The 19765-nt window shown below is 47.3% G+C and overlaps 2 protein-coding genes and 1 long non-coding RNA gene across 3 annotated transcripts; 1 reads left to right on the forward strand and 2 right to left on the reverse strand.

Annotated features, from left to right (window-relative positions):
- Positions 1-1042: 1042 nt before the first annotated feature.
- On the reverse strand, positions 1043-4917 carry LOC104658501 (keratin, type I cuticular Ha1). Its single transcript, XM_010358563.2, has 7 exons — positions 4507-4917; positions 4225-4307; positions 3719-3875; positions 2755-2916; positions 2536-2661; positions 2139-2359; positions 1043-1491 (listed from the first exon to the last, which is right to left on the reverse strand). Exons 1-7 carry the CDS (start codon positions 4852-4854, stop codon positions 1338-1340), a joined length of 1251 nt encoding a protein of 416 aa, XP_010356865.1. The 5' UTR covers positions 4855-4917; the 3' UTR covers positions 1043-1337.
- Positions 4918-9499: 4582 nt separating this feature from the next.
- On the forward strand, positions 9500-19677 carry LOC104658505. Its single transcript, XR_747434.2, has 3 exons — positions 9500-9592; positions 15504-17400; positions 19508-19677. It is a non-coding gene; the product is annotated as an uncharacterized LOC104658505 (long non-coding RNA).
- Positions 11930-18871, reverse strand: LOC104658504 (keratin, type I cuticular Ha7-like). Its single transcript, XM_010358567.2, has 7 exons — positions 18443-18871; positions 16939-17021; positions 15716-15872; positions 15253-15414; positions 15052-15177; positions 14470-14690; positions 11930-13710 (listed from the first exon to the last, which is right to left on the reverse strand). Exons 1-7 carry the CDS (start codon positions 18869-18871, stop codon positions 13596-13598), a joined length of 1293 nt encoding a protein of 430 aa, XP_010356869.1. The 3' UTR covers positions 11930-13595.
- Positions 19678-19765: the final 88 nt, after the last annotated feature.

A 19765-nucleotide genomic window follows, 5' to 3' on the forward strand; every position in this document is an offset into this window, starting at 1 on the left:
TATATATAGAATTTCAATTCACTTGATCATTTTAGGACACAGGACTATGTTTCACCCAAGTGGAGTCTGATTCCTGCTGGGAAAGCCTGGTGTGGTGGGAAAAGTCAGAGACCTCTGATCCCTTCAGATCATAATGGCCCTCTGAGGTTTCAGGAAGTCTATGGTTAAACACTTTCATGGGTCTTCATGAGAGTCAAAGAAAGATTCCCTTTCTTGATATACACTGATGCCATTGGGCGCCAGCATTGTCCCTTTCAGTACTCAGAGTTCCTTGTAGCAACCACCAGCTGTTCACAGTGCCAGGGAACTGGGCCTTTCAATAGCACTACTCGGGGACTAGTTTTGTCCCTTTTAAAAAATTATAAATAAGTTGCGGTCAGGAACTGCGTCTTTCTTCATGTGTCTCTCCCCAGTCCACCACCCAGCGTCTGCACAGAGTAGCTATTCAACAGGTACTGGTTGGATTGAATTGAGAAAGGCCAAAGGATCAAATAAAGAGTTGATGGGGTCTCTAAGACCTGGAGTCGAGGAGGGAAGAGAGGAGCTGGAAGCCCAGGCTGTCAATGATTGACCCACACAAGGGAAAGGAGGAATTCTTGGGCATAGCAGGGCAGGTCAGAGGGTCTCTTCACTGGGAAATTCCTGGACCACCAATAACCCAGAATAATACAGCACTGAACCCGAAACTCTCACTGAAAGAGATGAGTTTTCCAGAGCTTCTTTCCAGCCCACAGCTCATGCCTCTTCCGTTCAGATTTGGATACAAGCAGCTCTGGGAGATGTCCAAGTCAGAAGGAAAATCCAAGAACGACCAAGGGGAGATAGGGCCTGCAGCCCTCAGCCCCTCCACCCTCCTTCCCACAGGCCTGCCTGCCTCGCTCCCAGGTCCAGGGCACCAGATTCGCCATCTGCCCCCGAGGCATGAAACTGCTCTGGTATCCAAGAGTCAGGCCATTATATGGCCTGTCTTTCAAGTGGCTTTTTATAGCTTACTCAGGTGATGAGCACATTGAAACAAATGAATACAAATGAAAAAGGCATCTGCTTTGCCAAGGAAATGATATTTATTAGGAGGTTAAAAAGGAGGGCCACTGGCACATCAGAGAGTTCTCTGGGTGAGCATAGGAAGGAACAGACCCCCAGGAAGGAAAGGGTGAGCAGGACAGTCTAGAGTAGTTGGGGAGGCTGCAGGCTTTGGGTGAGTTTCTTGGCTGCCTTACAGGGGCCACTCCAGCCATGCAAATGATGTTTTCAGGCCCCTTTTGTTAAACCAGAGCCAGGTCACAGCTCTGCAGTCCTGGGCCCTGCATCCTTGCTCCTCCAGCATTTCCTAGGTCCTAGCGCACAAAGGAATTGCAGGGCCCACAGCGGGGGCGTGGGGCACAGGGTGTGCAGGGGGCAGGAGGAATGCAAGGGGTGCAGGGATTGGAGACACAGGGTCCGATGGACTTGCTGCACGCGTTGGTCGTGGCACAGGGATTGCTGGGCAGACTGGAGACAAAAGAGTGATGTGGAAAGGTGAGTTAAGGGAAATTTTAAAATCATATGCCAGAGATATCCCCAAGGGTAAGAATGCCTGTCAGGACTTGGCCTAGCCTAGAACAGAGAAGGCACAAGCTCCCCTGCTACAAAGATAGCTCACGTGGTTAATGGTCTCCCTGCCATAGAGCACCAAGGTAGACAGAAACTCTGAAACTGTGATGTCTACTCTCACATCCGTTCATGCCAAACTGATGACATGGGGTGACTCATTTACCTTCTCCAAGCCCCAGTTTACTTTCCTATAGATTGGAGGAAATACTGATCCAGCCCACCTGGTGGTAATTATAAGATCAAATCAGGTAGTCTATGGAAATGTACCCACTAGACAATACGGTAACCTATCATGCAGTCATGCGTATTATCATAGTAGAATGCAAAGACTTGGCAGTGCAATTTCAGTTTGTACATCAAACAACTCTTGCTACCAAACCATTTATGTTTTAAATGATGGCCATATTATGTTGTCTGAGTTCTGTTTGAGCATGTCTAGTGTGAAGACATAATTTCCTTTCCAAGGTATGCAATCTTTGCATGGTGTCTGAGTATTACACTCACACGTGCATCGCTTCATCAAACACATCTGCCCATGTACTCACTTGCAGTCCTCACTCTCCAGGAGGCTCCGGTACGTGTTGATCTCACACTCCAGCCGGGCACGCACGTCCAGCAGCACCTGGTACTCCTGGTTCTGCCGCTCCAGGTCACAGCGGATCTCCGCCAGCTGGGACTCCACGTTGGTGATCAGGCTCTGCACCTGGGACAGCTGGGAGCTGTAGCGGGCCTCGCTCTCCGTCAGTGTGTTTTCCAGAGAGTCTCGCTGTGGTGGGGAAGATCAGGAATGTCAGAGAGCTGCTCCTTCAAAGGGTTTGTTCATAGGATTCCAAGGAAGTCACAAGCTCCAAGAGCTAAGGAGAGTGTGTGGCCCCAAGGGCATCCCCAGGACTCTGCCTCCCAATTTCCCATCGCTCACCAGTAGGTCAGAACAATACACACCAGGTTATGCTGGGCCTGCAGCTCAATCTCCAGGGCATTGACCGTTCGTCTCAGCTCGATGATCTCTGCCTGATAGGACTGCAGCTGCTCCGAGCTGGATACCACCTGCTTGTTTAGCTCCTCGGTCTGAAACACCCAAGGGGAGAAAGGATCAGACCCTGCCTCTGGGGCCATAGGGTGGGCCTTGGGTCCTGAGTGGCCACGTGCTTAGATGCCCACCTGCGTGGTGAACCATTGCTCCACTTCCCTGCGGTTGGTTTCCACCAGGGCCTCATACTGACTCCTGGTCTCGTTCAGCACCCGATTCAGGTCCACAGTGGGGGCAGCATCTACCTCCACATTGAGACGGTCTCCAAGCTGGCAGCGCAGGGTGTTGACCTCCTATGGATGCAGAAAGTACAAGAGTTACTATGCTCAGCAAAGAATGGACTCTAAGGAATGGCATTGCTTGTTGAAGCCCTGTTAGTCTGTTCTCTCAGAACAGAAACTTTGAGTGGAGCAGTCTATGACAGCTCAAGGCACTCCATGTGGCATAACCCCCTCCCCACTATCTGCTGTGCCATGGCACTTGGCTTCAGAAAAAAATCCCAAAAGTTTGCTTGGTTGCCACTGAAGGATGGGCTAATTGATGTTCAACTTTCCCAGTTTACAACTGGCTGTGAGGACCTCAGCATGCAAAAAAAATAAAATTGGCTGTGCAATTTCAGACCATATATCAAAAAACTCTTGTTGTCAAGTAAGAGATAAGAGCGTTTCACGGCCCCTCCCAGGAGAGACAGGAAGAAGCTCACAAACACTCTTCACCAATACTTTGAAAGAGTAGAGACTCATGTTTATAAGGTTTGATTTTTTTTCTTGGTCTTTGGCAAAAAAAAAAAAAAAAAAGACTTTGCAAAGCAATAATACTACAATGCTAGGATTCATTCTATAACTGTTGTACAATTTCAAGCACATGGAGCTGCTCTGGGCAACTCAAAGAATGTGCTAGTTTGAAGTGAAAGATGTTTCCTGCCTGGGAACATGAACAGGTCTTATCTCTCTCCAATTTTTCTCTTGCCGTGATGTTTTTAAAGGAAACCCTCAGCCTTGTACTCATACTCTGCATTCTGCTGCCCCTAATCACTAAAGCTACCCTAAGCCAGAGGCTGAGACAGGTTTGTGCATTTCTCATTTCTAGTCTCACCTGCTCATGATTACTCTTGAGGCACAGCAGCTCCTCCTTCAGGGACTCCACCTGGGCCTCCAGGTCGGACTTGCACAGGGTCAGCTCATCCAGGATCCTGCGCAGACCATTGATGTCCGACTCCACCAGCTGCCGCAGGGACAGCTCGGTCTGGTACCTGCACAAGGAGTGGGTCAGAGCACTACCTGGTAGATCTTCAACACTCACAGGAATGATTTTTGATAACCTCATGTGCCTTATCTTTCCACTTTCTGTAATGAATAGGCCCAGGAGACAGAGGTTTCTGGAGGCCCCATCAATACCCAATATTCATCCTAAAACAAACAGATTGATCTGAGTCCTCATCTATTTTTGTGATTTCTTTGCTTGGTTCTCCCCAATCCTCTGCAGAATCCTTCACAGCAAGTGGGTAGATCTGTTTTTCAGTGCAGCCATGGAAATCCCTTTTCTGTAACTAAAGATTAAACAGAAGAAATGGACACTAGTGCAAATTCTGAACAACTCACTTGGTTCTGAAATCATCCGCAGCCAGCTTGGCGTTGTCGATCTGCACCACAAGCCTGGCATTCTCGGACTTGGTACACAGGATCTGGGGAGTGAGAGGTGGCTTAGTGAGGACTGAAAATAAATATGACTTCATCAACTTTTTAAAAATGACTTAAAAAGACATTTTGAAATAAAATAGGAAGCAAGAATTATGACAGCACAGAAGCAAGAAACACACTTCTCTATCACAGACAGAATCACAGCAAACTCTCTTGCTTGGAGATGACAGCAACGCCCCTCACCTTCTGCTGGAGCTCCTCAATGGTCTTGAAGTAGGACTGGTAGCTGGGGCACAGCAAGGGCTCCTGCTGCTGGGACCGCTCCCGGATGAGGTTCTCCAGCTCCGCATTTTCCCGCTCCAGCTGACGCACCTTCTCCAGGTAGCTGGCCAGACGGTCATTCAGGAACTGCATGGTCTCCTTCTCGCTGCCGTTGAAGGAGCCCTCGCAGAACCAGTTGCAGTTGCTCACATTGGCGGGGATGTTGCAGGCCCCGGGTAGGGTGCAGCCGTGGCAGCTGGGGGGCACGCAGGGCCGGGAGGAGCAGCTGGTGCGGCAGCTCAGGCTGGGCAGGCAGAAGTTGTAGGGCATGGTGCTGGGAGGGAGGGAGTGAGTGCCTGGCTGAAGACAGAGTCTAAATTCTCCAAGCCACAGAGCTGTGGGTCTCCTTCCTCTAGGGAGCATTTATATCCCACTGCAGAGGGTGTGGACACAGTATGCAGTGTCTTTTTTCTTTTTATTTCTTCACTTCTTTTCAAATGCCCTTTCCTTCAGTCTGTTATTTGCCTTCCTCAGAAGAGTCCCTTATCCCATAAAATTCTTTACTTGGGCTTCTTGCTAAGTCAGGACTCCTCCGCAGACAGTCCACCCATGAAATCAGACTTCTGTAGTAGGCCTTCAAAGAGGCTACACAGTCCAGCCCAAGTATCTGCCCTCATTAATTGAGGTGTTGATCCATCCAATGACATTCTTTTGTGTCACATAATCCTGCAGGCTCATAAAAGTACTCATGTCCTGGTCCACCTGCCATTTCTAGGGAGAAACACGGATTGGTTCGAGGAAGAAGTTGCATTAAGAAGCCACAGTGGACTGTCTTTCCCTCTTCATTTAAAGAAGAATCTTCAAATGATGGAGCATTCCATGCCTTGGAAGCCTTAAGGTGGATGATTAGAATCAATGGAGGACATGGCTGAAAATATTAGACAGCAATTTGTGTTTTACGGGTCTGTGTAATACTTCCCTGCCAACACCACATATTACTTAAGAAAATTGTAGAGGAGAGAATTTTAAACGTAGAGGCTTTGATAACTAGTTTGAGAACAGAGAAGTTTCTGAGGTAAGAGATCATTGTGAAAGAAGGCTGAAAAGTGCAAACTGAGAGAGCCATAAAAAACACACTTAAGGCTGGATGCAGTGGCTCATGCCTGTAATCCCAGTACCTTGGAAGGCCGAGGCAGGCGGGTCACGAGGTCAAGAGATTGAGACCATCCTGGCTAACACAGTGAAACCCATCTCTACTAAAAATACAAAAAAAAATTAACTGGGTGTGGTGGCGGGCGCCTATAGTCCCAGCTACTCGGGAGGCTGAGGCAGGAGAATGGCATGAACCCGGAAGGCGGAGCTCGCTGTGAGCCAGGATCCCGCCACTGCACTCCAGCCTGGGTGACAGAGCGAAACTCTGTCTCAAAAAACAAAAAACAAAAAACAAAAAAAAATTGCATTTAAATGATCTAGGAAAGATATTTAGGGGCAGAGAGAAAGGAATAAGGAGAGAGAAAAGAATAAGGAGGTGTTTGTCAAACATTTCTTCGGGTGTCCATAGTATCCAAACAGAGTAGATGGATATGTTAGGAAAGTCGGGAGATAGCCCAAAGGGGCCTCCACAGGCATGAAATCACACGTATCTGATCTTTAAACTTCATGTGAATTGACCCTATATTCCATAATATATCCATGTTGGCTTTAATGTTTTTAAAAAGCCCCTTTTAAATTTCCAGTTAAACTTTCAAATATTTTGCCCAATTCGCTAAGAGAAAAGGATACACCAGGAAGATGTGCTATATTCTGTCCTGGGCTTCCCATCTTCAGCCCTACTGTAGATGTCCCCTGCTTTAAGAATCAAAGGTCTAAATGTACCAAAGGAGGTCTCTGTGGTTGTATAATTAAATCCAAGGACCTGAGCACCGGAAAAGAAAATGCTGAGCACAGCATGAGCAAGGGGGTTTTGCAAGGAAAGCTGGAGTCATTTGGGAATGACTCTTTGCTTTGGGAGGTGAAGGAAGGCACTAGAAGATCTGAGGAAGAGGTAGCCAAAGTTCTGAATATATAAAAGTTGCATAATTATAGGCACCGTCAGGTACCACCTGCATCTCTGGAGGCAGCACCCCCATCTCCACTGTGGCTTTGGCTGCCAGCCAGAGCTGCCGTTTTATTGACAACTTATTGGAGTGCTTCTCCCATTGAACTTTCATGATGGTATTCATGTCACACTCTGCTTGGGTCTCAGATAAAAGGTCCTTCATCTACACTCCCCAAGACCATTATCACTGCTTATTATAATGCCATTCAGATGAAAAGCCCCACAGCACTACAAGGAAGATCTAGACTTATAATAAAATCTATACTTCCTTGTTTCCTTGCAAGACAATTAAACGTGGAGAAATAGGCAGGTCTACAGGCTGTTACCCCTGAGAATCTCCAGAGGAAGGACGCAAGGCTAGGCGGCAGCTGTCTGTGGGGAGCTTCTGCCTCATTTCATCTGGGCTTGGGGTGAATGGAAAGGCTCATGCATCTGATTGATGAGCACTAGCTTACAGATGACAGCACAGGCCTTCTGCTTCCTAACTCTTGTCAGCCTGCTCCGAGCACTGGCTTTCCAGCAAGCAGCTATTTCCTCAGCCCTTTCTTCTTCCCCAGCCAGGGAGGCTTTAACCTAAGCCCAGACTAAATGCCAGCAGTTTTCTCCAAGCTCTTGGGTCCTATCTACTGACTGGCCGGCATAGCCTCATGGAGACTGTCGTCAAAGAAGAGTGTTTAGGCTCTACGTATGAGAAGATTCACGGAATGCATTGACAAGAAAGCAAACATAGAATTTTTGTACAATGCAGAGAGATCAGACAAATGGAAAGAGATGGAGACAAGGAGAGATAACAAGAAAAAGAAGAGACAAGGAAGAAAGTTAAGAGGGAAGAATCTTCAGAATCACGCAACAAATCAGACACAGTCAGCCCAGCTTCCAAGGGGCTAACCTGGAGAATGCAAAGCTGAGAAGAAGCCAAGGCAAAATCAGCCAATAGACTGAGGAGTGGCCCACCATGCTGAGTGTCCCACAATGCATAACTCGAGTTGACTCAAAAGATCTATGGACACGGGACTGCAGCTTCTGAGGCCTCTGAAAGAAGTGACATTGTTCCAAGGTGTCCAGACAAAAGCATCACCTCTGCGATCCAGCTTAAGATTTGTTTGTGGCTGAGAAATATACTGCCATCTACATCCAGGCAGTGTAAAGTCTAAAAGGAGCGACACTGCCTGTTCCTGAAGCAATAAGGAGTGGGAAGAGAAGAAAGGAGAAATGAAGCAGGGAGAGGCAGTCCTGCACTGGCTGCAGGTCATGGCCAGTTGGCAGCCACACAGAAGATGCAGGAGAGAACAAGCGACCCCTGTTATCTTCTGGTTACTCCTAGAGATTCCTTTTTCTCCCTGATGGTTGCCCTGCAGAATGTGAAATGGCACAAGAATTCAGGATGGGGACCACAGAGAGACTGGCTGGTGAGTAAACACAATGCTGCCATCTGTTGTAAATCTAGCTTCTTTCTTGCAGTGTTTCTAAGATCTCAGTGGGCTTGAGTGAATTTGCTCCTTGAATTAGTGGGAAAAATGGAACCCCAGGGTTGTAAGGTCCCCATGACCTCACACAGGCAAGGGATAGAGTTCATGCATTCTCTTAGTTTCCTAGTTGGAATATTTGCAAATTTTTTTCATTCAAGGAGAAATTGAGCAGTCAATGGGCTATCAAACCCACATTCATTATTTACTTCAATTTAATTCAGAACACATTTATTAGACAGCTTCTCTATGCTGAGCATAAGACTAAACTAAAACAAAAGAATCATAGTTCTGGTGAAAAAAATGTTTTTTATGAACAATTCAGGCCAAGATGGGTCCCCAATATGTATGAGAGATAGCCAGAAGTTAAGGAGATGAGATATTTTGAAGGTGTAAGATGGACATTTAGAATCATGTTTGTATTCAATGTAAATAGAAAACGGGTACTGGGCACAGTGGCTTGCATCTGTAATCTCAGCACTTTGGGAGGCTGAGGTGGGAGGATCACTTGAGCCCATGAGTTCAAGACTAGCCTGGGCAACATAACGAGACCCCATGTCTACAAAAAAAAATTAAAAATGAGTTTCAAAATTAGCCGGGTGTAGTGGCACATGCCTGCAATCCCAGCCACTTGGGAGGCTGAGGCAGAAAAATCACTTGAACCCAGGAGGCGGAGGTTGCGGTGAGCAGAGATCGTAACATTGCACTCCAGCCTGGGCAACAAGAGCGAAACTCTATCTAAAAAAAATTAAAATAAAATAAAATTTAAAAATGAGCCAGGCTTGGTGGAGCACGCTTTAGTCCCAGATGCTCTGGAGGCTAAGGCAGGGGGATTGCTTGAGCCCAGGAATTTGAGGTTACAGTGAGCCAAGATCACGCCACAGCACTCCAACTTGGGCAACAGCAAGACCCCATCTAAAAATTAAAAATAAATAAAAAGAAAACTGTACGTGTGACATTATGGGCATTAGTCACTTGTTGAACATCTACTGTGTGCATCTGCACATCTACAGTCTCAGGGGCAGGGGATATTGTGGGGAGTGGAAGCATGTCATGTCCCTGCCCCCTGGGAACTCTGAGTCCTGCTAAGCAGACAGGTCCACAGCTAACATAATGTAATGTGATTGGGCCTTCACCCAAAAGTATCTCCTTCCCCTACCCACTCCATTTCTTCCTACACCCACCCCTGACCCAAACCCCATTAAGGGCATTCCAATCCAGCTCATGATTTTCAGCCACATGGCGAGGGGATGAAGCCATTTCAGGTTATGCACTTGTATCCCAAAGAGTTGTTTGTGCTTCACTCTCTAAGTGACTCAAGCAGGATTCAGAGAACTGTTCTCATTAGAATCTTGTTCTCTTTAATAATCTAGTCTTCAGCCAGGCAGGGTAATGAATTGTTTCAGCATCTGGTTCTTGTTGCTTTGCAGACCACAGGAGAGGCAGTGGTGATGGCCCATCTCTTCAGCCCTGTGGCATGCCCACAGGATCCATGGGAGTCAAGGTAAGTTTCAAAGCAAATGAAACAGGCTTTTTGCCAGGTGCAGTATAAGAAATCATTCCAGGGATGTGGTGTGGGGCAGAAAAAGAAAAGTGCCCACAGTAAATCAAGTAAATTGACAGAGGAAATAGAAAGGGGAATAAGGCTGGTAGAGGGAAACAGAGGGAGTACACAGTCCTGCTGGTGAGTGGACACAGTTGTGCCCCCTTGAGACCAGAGAGACTTCCTGAGGGCAGAGGGCCTTGGAGACCAATGTGAATGACTGAGGCAGACTGTATAGGATGTCCAAGAATCAGGGAGGAAGGAAGGGAAAGGAACATTTGGATGCAATAACCAGCATCAAACAGGGGAGCCTCCAGGCGATGGTGAAAGGTCAGAAGCTGAGTCTAAAATGTTAACGGGGGACAGCACTGAGAAGATCACCCCTAGGGAGATCCCAGACCCTAGGATGCCTTTCCTGTAAAATCCATCCAGGATTTCAGAGTGGTCTGAATGTAAAGTTTTATCCACATGTACCTCCAGCAAGGCCCTCACAGTTGGGAACAGGGAAAGAGCAGGGGAACAGAAATGAGAAGACTTGGGGTTGGATGCATGGAGCTGCCCCTCACCTGCCGTGAGGTGCGGAGGGGTCATTTCACCTCCCTACACCTGTACCTCTCCCTCTGCACGATGGGGATTGTGATGCCTGTTCCCCTCTCTCAAGGTTGTTTGGGGCCTCCATTTGGATACAACACAAAGTACTTTAACAAGTACTTTGTAAATGGTGAAACAATGAACATCTATAGATTCTATTTCCCTCCTCCTCTTTCTCAGTAGACAAGGTGGTTTTACAATGGCAGGAGGTGAGTTGAGCTTCTTTGGCAACTCTCAGTTTATTAAAATTACCAGAGTCCTCAAGCTTGAAGATCCTGTGATACTAAAGAACTTTCATTCCTTGTACCACCCTTGGTGGTATAAATTCTCAGAAACGTTTCTTCTAACATAAACATACTCTTTTCCTTCAAGGAAAGGAATCAAAACAATGGGGTTATCATGATTCTATCATCCTGTTGACAAAATCTGAGACTTGGCCTCTGTAAAGCACAGTGGTTAAGAGCACAGTTGCTGGAGGCAGGCTACTTGGATCTGAATCCTGGCTTCACCACCTAATAGCTGTGTGACCTTGGGCATGTTACTTAACCTCTCTGAGTCTTGGCTCCTTGTCTGCAAAATAAGGAAACAATAGTATTGGCTTTCTAGGATTGCTGTAATGATTAAATGAGTTTACCCATATGATTGTAGTATAATATAAACCAACGCCTGGCTCATAGTAAGAGTTTGATGGATATATGCTTCTGTGACAATGATGATGATGATGATGAAGCTATATGACTTGATGATGATGATTCTGGTGATGGTGATGGTAATGAGGACCTGTGTGGTTTCCAGGGAAACTCTTCACATACAACAAACACACAGACGCGTGTGCACACACACACATGTACTGTCTTATCAAAGCTAATCTTTTAATTAGAAATGAGAGAGCACTGGATGTGAACTTAAGAAACACAGGTCAATCACCCTGGGGCCCCACTGACTCACTTTATGTCACCAGCAGAATCCCTCAACCACTGAATGACTCACCTTCTCTCTCTCTCCCTTAAATGGGAAGGACAATGCTTGCCTATGCTGTCATGGTGCAAGAATAAGTGGGTTTATTTTGTTAGACAGCTTTGAACTTGTTGGATAAAAGGAGCTATTTAAGTACAAAGGAGGTGAGGGCAGCTGGGTCAGATGCTAAATTAAGACTAATGGAGATCGCTGTTCATTATTGAGAGCTTCTCTTGGGTAGGTGCCCAAAGGGTGTGTCACGTGTGCCAAAACACTTTTACCGCTTGAGAAAAAGAACAGAGGAAGAGAGGGTGTGGCCGCCTCTGACCCTTCCTGGGCTTCCTATGCTGTAAATCCTAATGTCTCTCGAGCAGATCAGTCCTATGTACATGAGCAGTGACCAACAAGTAGGACGCTGGGCTTGAGAGTGGTTGGAGGAAGAGCAACCAGATTCTCACTTAAGCTCCCTCCAGCCTTGGGGCTAGGAACTGTGATCACTCCAGCACCACAGCTCTGTATCAGGAAGACCTGGATTAAACCAGAACCAACTGTACTTGTAAATTTTTCAGCAAACTACAGTGATTCAGAGAATTCACAGAACAGAAAGGGAAGACCAAAACCAGCTCCTAAAGTAGGTTTGGTGATTCCACTTCAATGCTTATGGTTTCACTGATCAATAAGACTTATAAAGCAGGGATGCACAGAGTTGTGGGGGCTAGAAGACCTCTTACAGCCATCTCAACCAGCCCCATCAGTTCCCTAAGTATTCCCCTCAGCATCCCCACCAGTGATTCTGAAGCCTCTGCTTATCTCCAAGGATGGGGAACTCTGCTGCTTCTCCGGCCAGCTGTAATGCTGAATTCTGGGGATGTGCTGATTCTCAGCCATGGATATCAAAATATGGAGGTTTTGATTCATGTTCTATTGTCTACAAATTCCAAGCTGAGCAGTTGCCAGAAGGACTCACCAATGGGGGTTATTGGGGAGGTTGGATGGGACAGCTTGTTTGGGCCTTTCTAGACTGATAGAAATAACCATCGTTTAACATTTTCAGAGTTTGCAATGTAAAAGAGAAAGGCTCTATCGTGATCTGATGGTATGAGGGATTCCTCACTGGAGAACATATCAGGAGGGCAAGGCCAGCCGTTTCTGTAGAGGATCTGGCTAGTCAAGGGCTCACTCTGCAAATAAACCCCCTAACCCAGTGGTTCTCGAACTTGAATCAACATCAGAATCACCTGCAAGTCATGATAAAACAGACTGCTGGTTCAGAAAGTCAGGGGCGGTGCTCAAGAATGTGCATGTCTAGCAAGTTCTCAGGTAATGCCAGTGCTACCAGCTGGAGGACGACACTTTAAGAACCACTGCCCTAAACCTTCTCATGTTTAATTTGTTTCCCCCTCAAAGCTTCCAAAGAAAGGGCTTTGGATCTGGTTCAAAGAGACTGGGTTTCAAGTCTTGACTCAGCCACCAGCTGAGAATAATAACAGCTGCTTCTTCTTTGCAGGGCTGATGTGGGGCCCTGTGACACAAAGTCGGCGAAGCCCCAGCCAGTGCCTTGCTCATAATGAGCATGTCATTCTAAAAGCTCAATTTCAGTTACCTGTCCTGGGGCTTCTGGTTCATGTTCTATTGTCTACAAACTCCAAGCTAGACAGCTGCCAGGACCCACCAGTGGGGCTTTCTGGGGAGCTTGGATGGGTCAGGTTGTTTGGGCCTTTCTAGACTGATAGCAATTACCATCACTTAATATTTTCAGAGTTTTTCAGCGGTCTGTGATGCCGCAGACTTGAGCTCTTCCTTTACACAAGGACCAGGTGGCTTATCCAGATAAAAGGGAAATTTTACTTAGCGTCTATATTTTAAAAGTTCTATCTGTAAATCTGTCTCCAAATACACTCGGTGAAGTTCAAGGTTGGGTATCTCTCCTCTGTGCCACTTTGCCGCAGTCCCATTTTTAACTCCAGACTTCACTGGCTTTGCAATCTCCCAGAACCACTCTGGTGAACCAGCCACAACCCCCGTCTACAGAAGCATGTGGTTCAAGGAGTTCCCAGCAGGGCTCTCAGCATGGGATGGAGATGCTGAGGCCAGACTGCACTGGGCTCATTCTGCTGCAGAAGCGAAGTTTAATAGCAAAATAAAAACAAGGGTGCCTGCCCCATCTCAGAGAGATCAGGAGGCAACAGAAGAGAGAAAATGGCGCACTCGAGACACCTTGAGGGGAAGAAACACAAATCCAGCCACAGGGGCTGAGCTGCTGGACTCAAACACCTGTCCACAGAGTGGCACTGTCTCTCTTCAGTCTCCTGCCTGGCTGGCCAGGGAGGCAAGGCCCAGGTAGCAGGCCTGCAGAGCAGAGCCTAACGAGCTGAAGACACCTCCCCTTTCCCAGCACCTTGGGCTGAGGAGTGTGTCAGTATCCAGTTGATGAGCAGAGCCCATGGGTGGCCCGGGAGCAGGGGGCACAGGCTGCAGGGGCTGGACTGGGAGTGCTGAAGGCTGGGGTCGCGCATGGGTTGCAGGGAAATCTGCATAGAGAAAAAAGTTGTTTGAAACATTGGCATGAGAAGTATGTGAAAGACAAAAGTATATTATAGACACATTAGAATTAAAGAGCGAAAGAGGACTTTAGACCTTAGAGGTCCCTCTAAGCCTGAAAGGGGCAATGACATGCCCATAGTCCACAGCGGAGCTGGGGCCAGAACTCAGTGTACCTGTGACCCAGGCCAGGGTCACATCCCATGTGGAAGGAACACAGCAGAAAGGCCAGAGGAACAAGAACCGCCCAGATGTCAGCCACTGATTCCATTTAAACACAGCCCCTCATAGTGTTCCTTAGTGCTTAAAGGGGTGTATCAGCCCTCTGCCCCTTTTCACAGGGCCTTTGTGGAACTAAAATGAAAGAGTAAGTGCACATGCCCTTAGCAATACTTTAAATGCTATGAGCACAAAGAATACTCGTTACTGGAATACTTCTCCTAGAGAGAATTTAGCAAAACCTGAATGTGCTGGGCACTCAGTATTTTAGCCCCCTATGGGAGTAGCCAGCAACTGGGAGCACAACGTGGTCAGCAAAACAAATGCCGTGACCTGAAAACTCCCGCACACCCTCATCTACGTCTAGGCAGGCATTAGCTCACCAGGCCTACTGGTAGCAAGTTTGTCTCCAAAGATGGGATCTGCGATGCCACCCCCACCAGGCCTCCAGAGCTCCTTTTAGGTCATTCCCAAGAGAATTTATCTGTTTTTGCACACGGTGTTGACATAGACAACAACAGGGCACATACTTGCAGTCCTCACTCTCCAGAAGGTTCCGGTAAGTGGCAATCTCATTCTCCAGCCGGGCCTTCACGTCCAGCAGCACCTGGTACTCCTGGTTCTGCCGCTCCAGGTCGGCCCGGATCTCAGACAGCTGTTCCTCCACATTGTTGATGAGGCTCTGCATCTGGGCCAGTTCTGTGCCGTAGCGGTCCTCGGCTTCACACAGGGAGTTCTGTAGACAGTCCTTCTATAATATCAAAGAAAGAAGGAAACAAGTTAAAAATCATGGATCTCTGCCTCCAACCTCTTAAGATTGTGACACCCCAAGACATTGCCAGGTCCAGAGGGCAATCTAACTCCCTTTAGCTGTCTTCAGCCAGAATAACTAACGCTCTTCATGGTAGACCTTTAAGATCAGAGCCCTCTGACCTGAGTTAATCACTGAGTTCACTCAACATCCACATCTACAGGGAAGTGCTTAAAAAAGAGATGAAACCAATGTTTAAGCTGAGTCCGTGGTTGGTGTTTAAGGCCTCTACTGACCCCAGAGAGCTGCTCATGGGTAGTGAGAGCCAAGCTGGGTCTCCCATGCATACAGAGGGACTCACCAGCGTGTGCTGAGCCTGAAGCTCCACCTCCAGGGCATTCACCGAGCGTCTCAACTCCAGAATCTCCGACTGGCAGCACTGCAGCTCCTCGGAGCAGGACATGGCCTGCAGGCTGATGCCTTCAGACTGGAGCACAGAGAGACACGGTCACCTACCTGCCCAAATGGAGGCCAATCCCCACTGCTTAGCAGTCCCCCTCACCTGGGCTTGGAACCACTGCTCCACATCCTGGCGGTTGGTCTCCACCATGGCCTCATACTGGCCTCGCATCTCCCCCAGCACCCTACTCAGGTCAATGGTGGGCTCAATGTCCAGCTCAATCCGGAGCTTGTCTCCCAGCTGACCCCTCAGAGTGCGGGCTTCCTGTAGGCATCAGAGGAGTATGACCCGCCTGCAGAGCCCCCCACAGCCCTTCACCCAAACTCTCAACTTCCACTTTCCATCCTCCCCAGTAATTTTCCTGTGCTCCTCTGAAGATAAACCGCTGCCTGCACCAGCCCAGCAACTTCCAGAAGCTGTAGACGAGAAGCAATCTCCCACCAAAACCCAGAGCTCACCAGCAAAGCTTCAATCCCAGGCAGAAGGAAGCCTCTATTTTTTTCCCCCAGATGAGCCTGAATTCACCTCCAGAAAGTCTCAATGCATCACACCAAGGGTCACACACCTGCTCATGGTTTTTCTTGAGGCAAAGCAGCTCTTCCTTCAGGGACTCCAGCTGGGCCTCCAGGTCACACTTGGCGAGGGTGAGGTTGTCCAGCACCCTGCGCAGGCCACAGATGTCAGCCTCCACCAGCTGGTGCAGCGAGCGCTCTGTCTCGTACCTGTAACAGGAAAGTGCAGGAGTCACAGTTACAGAGCAGGAAGGGGCACCAGGACATGACTCCCAGCTCGCAGCTTTAAGTCCACTGTTCTGCCCTTTGCCTTCTAATTGTGAGTTGGCTTTTCCTGTGTAGTGTGCTCAAAGCCCAGAAAGCAACAGGATATTCCCCACTCAGTCAATACTAAGCACTTGAGATGAACCAGGGGGAGCAGCTGGTACTGAGGATACTGTGAGGGACACACAACCAGCACCTGCCTTTACAGACAGATGGCCCAAAAGGGAGGTGGCAAAGTAACCAGGTATTTGCAACACGGTGCAATCACTGCAGACCCCTCTCTACAAGCCCCATACTCAAAGGGACCCTGGATTCCCTCTTAGAGTAAAAGCCACATTGCCAGAGTGAGAGGAAGGAAATGGCTTTCTTTAGCTCTAGAAGAGTGAGACTTGCACAGTGCCCTGAAGAAAGATGATAAAACCCAGTGCCCCTTCCAGCACCCAGGGTAGACCCTCCTTAGGTGGTGTCAACCCTTTGACTTTCACTTGTTTTTGTCTTAGGCTATGGAGCATAATTTCTGCTATAAATTATCAGCACTCACAAATTAATCAAGCTGCAGCACAGAAACGTATCCTTATTAAAGCGACAGTTTCTCAGGAAATTGCCTCAAGAAAGGAAAATTTGGTACAAAATTTAAGGCCAAGTCCCACCTCTGCCACTCAGTACCCACATGGTTTTTGGCAAGTCACACCAGCACCCCAAGCCTCAAGGGTCCCTACCTGCAGAGGAGATGCTATCTCTGCCCACCTGCTTCACAAGTTTCTTACCAGGTGGAGGATGCATTCTAGCACATGTTGTAAACTGTTAATGCTAAACCACTGGAGAGTGGATAGTTTTTCAGGATCTTGAACTTAATGTCTTTTGTTCTCTCGTGCTGTAACTACTGGGTTGGGGTTTGGGTCAATGACATCCGATGCCACATGAGACAGAAGCAGCCAACTTGGCATTGTCCCATCCCCATCCAACCCCAACTCACTTGGCTCCTTCCTATCCCCGTCCAGTCCCAACTCACTTGGTCCTGAAGTCATCCGCGGCCAATTTGGCATTGTCTATTTGCACAACCAGCCTATTGTTCTCCGATTTGGTGCACAGAATCTGGGATAAGAAAATAGGTTCAATAAGTGGCTTACTGATCCCAGAGACACCTATAGCCTCAGGTGAGAGGAAGTTTTATTGGCTGAAGTTGAATCTACAGCATCCCCCTGGACAACACAAACTCCCAAACATGCAAGAGATGTTTTCATGGTATGGGAAGAAAGATTTGCAAAAGACTTCTTGGAAAAGGATGAAGACATAGAGTCAAAGGAACCAGGAGATGGAAGACAGTAGCAAACTGAACATATAACAAAGACTTGCTTTCATTTTGCCAGATATGATGCTTAGCCCAATATAAATAAGAAGATCTGGCCAGGCGCAGTGGCTCACGGCTGTAATCCCAGCACTTTGGGAGGCCAAGGCAGGTGGATCACCTGAGGTCAGGAGTTCGAGACCAGCCTGGCCAATATGGTGAAACCCCATCTCTACTAAAAATACAAAAGTTAGCTAGGAGTGGTGGTGTACGTTTTTAACCCCAGCTACTCAGGAAGCTGATACACAAGAATCACTTGAACCCAGGAGGCAGAGGTTGCAGTGAGCTGAGATTGCACCACTGCACTCCAGCCTGGGTGACAGAGTGAGATGCAGTCTCAAAAACAAACAAACAAAAAAAAAAATCCAGAATCTAGGCCACAGAACAGTGGACTAACTATGAATGTTTTAGATAAAGTAGGATCTGTTCTAAAGAAGTTCTTTCCTCTAGCTGTCCAACCTCCCCACAGGTCTTCTCTGAATCTAGCCAGGTTTCTGTAACCCCTATTTTGACATTCTTTGTCTTCCTGGCTCTGAAACTAAGATGTAGGCTCTTCAGAAGCTTTAGCTGGATAATCAAAGGTGACAACAGATATGCAAAAGATGCTGATGCTGTTGTGTGGATAGACACTGCCTTGGCAAGGATGTTAGGAAATACTCCTTTTGCCCTGTTTACTGCACCAGAAGTTTCAGCATACAGCAACTGTCATAAACACAGCACAGTTTTTGCATGGTTTTCATGAAATTAGCATGGTTTTTGTGACTACGATTTAGGGATTTGATGTGCTGAAGTTAAGTAAGCATGAACTCAGAATCCTGGAGAGATAAATTCCACATCTCACCCTTTACAAATTCCCATTCACCTTCACTCAAGAGATTCTCTTCCCACATTAAAAAAAAAAAAAATCCACTGCTGACCCAGGGTCAGTAATCTTTTTTTGTAAAGGGTCAGATAGTAAATATTTTAGGCTTTGCAGACCATACAGTCTCCATTACAATGACTGAACTCTGCCACTGTAGTACAAAAGCAGCTGCAGACAACACACAAATGCATGAGCATGGCCATGAGCCAATAAAACTTTATTTGCAAAAGCAGGTGGTTGGCTGGATTTGGCCAACAGGCAGTAAGTAGATTCCTGAACCCTGATCTGGTGCACTGCAAACCTCACCTTCTGCTGGAGCTCCTGGATAGTGCAGAAGTAGGACTGGTAGTCCGGGCACACAGTGGACTCATGGCACTTGCTCCTCTCACGGAGTTTGGTCTCCAGTTCTGCATTGTCCCGCTCCAGCTGGCGCACTTTCTCCAGGTAGTTGGCCAGGCGGTCGTTCAGGAACTGCATAGTCTCCTTCTCGTGGCTGTTCAGGGTGTTTTCGCTGTAGGCCCCACAGATTCCAATGTTGCCAGGAATGTGGCAGGTCCCTGGCAAGGGACAAGCGGTGTGGCAGGTTGGGGGCAGACAGAGGCTGGGGCGACCCAGGGGAGTCGACCCCACACGGACTCGGTTGGCATGTGCCACATTAGCCAAGAGGCACAGGGAGGCAGCACTGGCCTCTGAAACCTGCTCGCTGAGGAGGGAACTGCAATGGTCGGAAGTCATGGTGCTAAAAGGCGAGATCCTGCTTTACCCACAGTTGGATCTGCTTGACCAAAATCTTCCTCCTCCTGAAGATCTTATATAAGCCTTAGTGGGTGTTGGTGCAAGAAAACTGGCATTTTCCTCATTAATATTTATGTCAATTGCTATACAATCACTCTATTAGTCAGTGGTTTTTGTTTCCTATAAAGAGTTAATGAGCTCATGAAAGAGGCCCTAACCTCTTGCTTCCCATCACTGCAGGGTCCTGGAAAACAGAGAAAACAAGGTCTTCTTCAACCAGCCCACTTTCTGTGGCTGTGGAATCTTTCCCCTTCTGTCAGCTTGTGTGTATGAAATAATCAAGAACTAAAGACTCCTAAAATTTCCTGCAAGTCTCTCTCACTCCCACATTCTTTTCCTACCTCTGACTGTTCCCACTGCAGCAAAACCTAAAATATCAGTCAATCAGGCACATTGCAGAAAGGGAAAAATCATGATTTGTTTGTTTTGATAGATATTTATGGAGTGCCCAGTGTGGGACAAACACACATCTAGGCTGTCTTGTAAGAAGGGGATTTTAGATTTCAATAAGAGAGATAAGAAAGTAAATGATCTTGATATTATGAAGACAGTAAAGGGAAGTATTTTTTTAAAAAGAGAGCTGCAAAGATTTTGATGTGGAAGAGAGCTCACTGAGAGACCAGAAAAAGACTTCATGGAGTAGGGGATTTTCCAAATGTGTTTTGAATGATATTTTCCATAAAGCATTGGGGAGTGAGTTTCTCTGAGAGAGAACAAGATAAACACAATCAAACATTTGGAAAATGGAAAATTTGTGTTGGTGTTTATAATGGAGACATTATCCCCAAGCCCTGGAAAGTTGTATTGAGTCCAGGTTATGAAAAGCCTTGAATG

This window comes from Rhinopithecus roxellana, chromosome 19, assembly GCF_007565055.1.
Source record: "Rhinopithecus roxellana isolate Shanxi Qingling chromosome 19, ASM756505v1, whole genome shotgun sequence".
Classification (NCBI taxonomy): Eukaryota; Metazoa; Chordata; class Mammalia; order Primates; family Cercopithecidae; genus Rhinopithecus; species Rhinopithecus roxellana.

Excerpts from the sequence above, each read along its gene's own strand:
- LOC104658504 (XM_010358567.2), bottom strand. The coding sequence starts at position 18,871 with ATGACTTCCGACCATTGCAGTTCCCTCCTCAGCGAGCAGGTTTCAGAG. Across the intron at positions 14,691-15,051 it reads TTCAGGCTCAGCACACGCTG|AAGGACTGTCTACAGAACTC; the intron begins GTGAGTCCCTCT and ends TTGATATTATAG. Across the intron at positions 13,711-14,469 it reads CTGGAGAGTGAGGACTGCAA|ATTTCCCTGCAACCCATGCG; the intron begins GTATGTGCCCTG and ends TTCTCTATGCAG.
- LOC104658501 (XM_010358563.2), bottom strand. The coding sequence starts at position 4,854 with ATGCCCTACAACTTCTGCCTGCCCAGCCTGAGCTGCCGCACCAGCTGC. Across the intron at positions 2,917-3,718 it reads TCAAGAGTAATCATGAGCAG|GAGGTCAACACCCTGCGCTG; the intron begins GTGAGACTAGAA and ends CTGCATCCATAG. Across the intron at positions 2,360-2,535 it reads TGCAGGCCCAGCATAACCTG|CGAGACTCTCTGGAAAACAC; the intron begins GTGTGTATTGTT and ends TCCCCACCACAG.